The following is a 4,234-nucleotide window of genomic DNA, read 5'->3' as shown; positions in this document are numbered from 1 at the left end:
CAGCTGGACATCTTTGCCCTCGCCTGCAGATTCTCTTCCAGATCACCCTTCACCACCACCATAACATCCAACTTCCACTCCAGCTCCTGTTGCCATCATCACCGTGCCAGAGATGCCATCATAGGGACTTGCTGACCTACACGATGAGTGTGGTGTTATCTGCTCCATGTGCATTTGTCTATGCATTATTGTCTCCGCCAGGCCGAAAGGCATGGCGAGAGAGTATGTTTTACCCCCTGTCCGTCCTTCCGTCAGTCCGTCCGTCCGTGTGTCCGTGTGTGTGTCCTGTCCGTGTGTTACCAACTAATCTCCGGCACCGTTGGCCCGGTTGCTGCGAAACTGTGCACACACACTCCCTGGATGCCAATTCAGAACCTCTGCCTCAAATTTTTCACATGGGCCTGTTATAGCGCCACCTGGAGGCCGATTTGTGCGAAACCCATTTTTTTATATTACTCCTACAGATTTTATCCAAACGTCATGCAAATCGGTACACAGTATCTCTATAGTCATGTGATCAACACGGATCTGTCCGATTTCCCATATTCTATCCTCATTGGCTAAGGTTGCCTTCCAAAATTTGCAGGATTGGTCCGTTTTGAACAAAATGCCTCAAATCATGAACGCAGCTTGTGATTTCCGTGAAATTTCACAAAAACATTCCCACTAGGCCGAGGAAGAAATGCCACCTGACATTTTTCACTACTCCTACATTTTTCACTACTCCTACATGCATACATGCTCCACCCCTCCAACTCAATGTCATATTTGAATATTATTGTTTCTCTCTCTCTCTCTCTCTCTCTCTCTCTCCTTTTCTCACCTGGAGCCTTGTGATGCCACCAGAGGAACATATTTCACGAGAAAAGTGTGCTCCTCGGAGCACAGGTCTCCGCCAGGGTTGCCTACCCAGGGCCCGCAAACTTTGGAAGGCAGTCATAGCCACTTGTAAGCCTGCATGGTAACAGTTTGTGTTTTGATGACGTCAAACCAGAGCTATGGTCTGCCTATAAAGGGCTTTAAAGATGACATATTGCCGTCAACTCCATCCAACAAAGACAGGAGCAAGATATATATATATATATATATCAATATTTTCCAGCAGGCAAGCTGTGATAGGGAACGATGTACAAAAAATAATTTCACCCACTTGTTTACCTTGTAAACCTGTGATGTGACAATAAACCTGATTCTGATTCTGATTCTGATTCTGATTCTGACCACAACATCATTAAACATAGGTTTGAAACTGACAACACTACCGGAGAAAGCCAAGGCCACCATGTTCAGGAAGAATATGAAGAAGAGTCCTGAGGTGTTTAACAACGTGTCAGAGGGGCTGCGGCGACTGTACCGGACCAAACTCTTCCCCCTGGAGAACATGTATCGATTCCACGAATTCCACTCCCCGGCACTGGAAGACGCCCATTTCGACAACAAGCCCATGGTGCTCCTGGTGGGTCAATACTCCACCGGGAAGACCACCTTCATTCGACACCTGTTGGACCAGGACTTCCCTGGCATGAGAATCGGCCCCGAGCCGACGACGGACTCTTTCATCGCGGTGATGCACGGTGAACAGGAAGGTGTGATACCAGGCAACGCTCTGGTGGTCGACCCCAAAAAGCCCTTCCGCAAACTGAACTGTTTTGGAAACCAATTCCTGAATAGGTTCATGTGTGCACAGATGCCTAATCCAGTCTTGGAGAGCATCAGTATCATCGATACCCCCGGAATCCTTTCAGGGGAGAAACAGAGGCTCAGCAGAGGTTATGACTTTGCTGCCGTGCTGGAGTGGTTCGCCGAGCGAGTAGACCGCATCATCCTCCTGTTTGATGCTCACAAGCTGGACATCTCTGACGAGTTCTCTGAGGTCATCCGAGCCCTGAAGAACCATGAAGACAAGATGCGTGTGGTACTCAACAAGGCCGACCAGATCAGCACCCAGCAACTGATGAGGGTCTATGGCGCCCTCATGTGGGCCCTGGGCAAAATCATCAACACGCCTGAGGTGGTGCGCGTGTATATCGGCTCGTTCTGGGCCCAGGCGCAAATGGTCCCCGACAACAGGCAGTTGTTTGAAGCAGAGGAGCAAGACCTGTTTTTGGACATTCAGACCCTGCCGCGCAACGCAGCCGTGCGCAAGCTCAACGACCTGATCAAGCGGGCTCGCCTCGCCACGGTGCACGCCTACATCATCAGCTCCCTGAAGAGCGAGATGCCCAGCGTTTTTAGGAAGGAATCCAAACAGAAGGAGCTCCTCTCCAACCTAGGCTTGATCTACCAGAAGATCGAAAAGGAGCACAAGATCTCTCGTGGGGACTTCCCCAACATCAACAAGATGAGGGAGCTGCTGGAAGGCCAGGACTTCTCCAAGTTCCCGTCGCTGAAGCCCAAGCTGCTGCAGAGAGTGGAGGACATGCTGGCCAACGACATCGCCCGCCTCATGACCGTGGTGCGCCACGAGGAGGCCTCCATGCTCTGCCCCTCAGTCAAGGGCGGAGCCTTCGAGGGCCCCACGAGGGGGCCTTTTGGTCTGGGATACGGCGTGGGGGCAAGTGAGGGCATCGATGATCAGGAATGGGTGGTGAGTCGCGAGAAGCCCACCTACGACGAGATCTTCTATGCTCTCTCTCCCGTCAACGGTAAGGTGTCGGGCGCGTCGGCCAAGAAGGAGCTGCTTAAGTCCAAGCTTCCCAACACAGTCCTGGGGAAGATATGGAAGCTGGCCGACATGGATAACGACGGCTTCCTGGACCATGAGGAGTTTGCCCTGGCCAACCATCTGATCAAGGTTAAGCTGGAAGGTCACGAGCTTCCTGCCAATCTGCCTGAACACCTGCTGCCGCCGTCCAAGCGTGTGCCGTTGCTGGGGGCCCAGTTATCTGGAGCCAAGATGAGCAGCCTGGAGAGCAACCATGTCACAGCCTAAAGAGCTACGCGTTGCCTAGAACAGAGGTCCTCAACTTTTTTTGGCTCATGGCACCCCTGTAAATTACTTTGAACTACATAACCATTGCATTTCATTGCTAGTTTATAGCACCTTACATTTATGTCATATTAGGGTACATAGATATGCAAGTCTAAGATAAAATATGTCACGAGGAAAATTTGAGGGAATATCAATTTCCATTAGGGCAGATTGAAAATGTGACATTTAACCACTTGAACCTCAGCGTCCCTATTCTTGGGGGAATATTCGCCAATAATAGTCGATCTACAAGCTAACAACGTGTCGCGGTGCGACTTGTGAGCTTGTAGAGTTACAGACCTATAAGGGCCCATTTGGACCCCTGATGGTCCCCGAACCAGATATTGAGAACCACTGGTCTACATTAATCAGAAAGAGTAGCTAGTTGTGTTTTAACAACGTTATGTTGTTACTGCCAGGTTGTCAGTTCCCACCTGATGTTCCGTGGAAGTTCCGACTTCTCCAGACTGTACTGAATAACTGCTAGCTTGCATAACTAGGACTTAAGTTGAAAATGTACAGGTCATCATGTGTGTTTCCTCCACCATACGTCTTCGAGCACATACTAGACTTACACCCTTGAGCTCAATCCTTTACCACGAGAACGTCTCTGGATTGAATTTCCACAGATCTTAAAGGGCAAGACCACTTTTGTAGAGGTTTGGGTTGTGTAGTTACCTTGGTCTTGGTCATGTAACCCTACATGATGTAACTCCAAAGGTGGACAAGAAATCAATGATTCAAATTGAAATTGATGATTCAAAATATGCTCCTCATTGACTTACATTGTGCTGTGAAACAGCTCTCAAAGTCACTCTTTTAGCTCGTCTACGAACACAAACAAAGCTGATTCAGACAATATAGAACATCACCAAACCCAGTACTGTTTATTTTTTTAATAAAGAATGTTAACTTGCTGTTGATTTTACAATTTGAAGATCCGGATCCGCGGATCCAGTCCGGGTTTTCTTCTTAATAAAAATAGCAAAATCAACAGGAAATTAACATTATTATTAAAAAATCACACCCAGTGTGAAGTGGGCGGTGGTCATCATAGTGATAGAAGCAAACAAATAAATAGATTTTTGGAAGTCCATAATCGTATTTATAAGTTATTAATGTCATCATGTGTCTCGCTAGCCAATCACAGTGCTGAATAGAGTCAGCCAATAGAGTCAGCCAATCACAGTACAGCTAACTGGGCCAGCTGGGCCAATCACAGTGCAGGAAACTAATACTAATGAGGTGTCCCAACCCCACTTA

General features: G+C 48.2%; 1 protein-coding gene across 1 annotated transcript; it reads left to right on the top strand.

Moving 5' to 3' along the window:
* Positions 1 to 1,282: 1,282 nt before the first annotated feature.
* LOC308075292 (EH domain-containing protein 1-like) lies at positions 1,283 to 2,932 on the top strand (the record flags this gene model as incomplete). The annotated part of the gene is made up of 1 exon (XM_080415067.1): positions 1,283 to 2,932. The coding sequence occupies one exon, from the start codon at positions 1,283 to 1,285 to the stop codon at positions 2,930 to 2,932; it is 1,650 nt and encodes a 549-aa protein (XP_080271193.1).
* Positions 2,933 to 4,234: the final 1,302 nt, after the last annotated feature.

This window comes from Gymnoscopelus braueri (assembly GCF_963280865.1).
Source record: "Gymnoscopelus braueri genome assembly, chromosome: 2".
NCBI classification, from domain to species: Eukaryota; Metazoa; Chordata; class Actinopteri; order Myctophiformes; family Myctophidae; genus Gymnoscopelus; species Gymnoscopelus braueri.
Note: the sequence above shows the minus strand (reverse complement) of the source record. Positions and strands in the feature narration are given on the sequence as shown.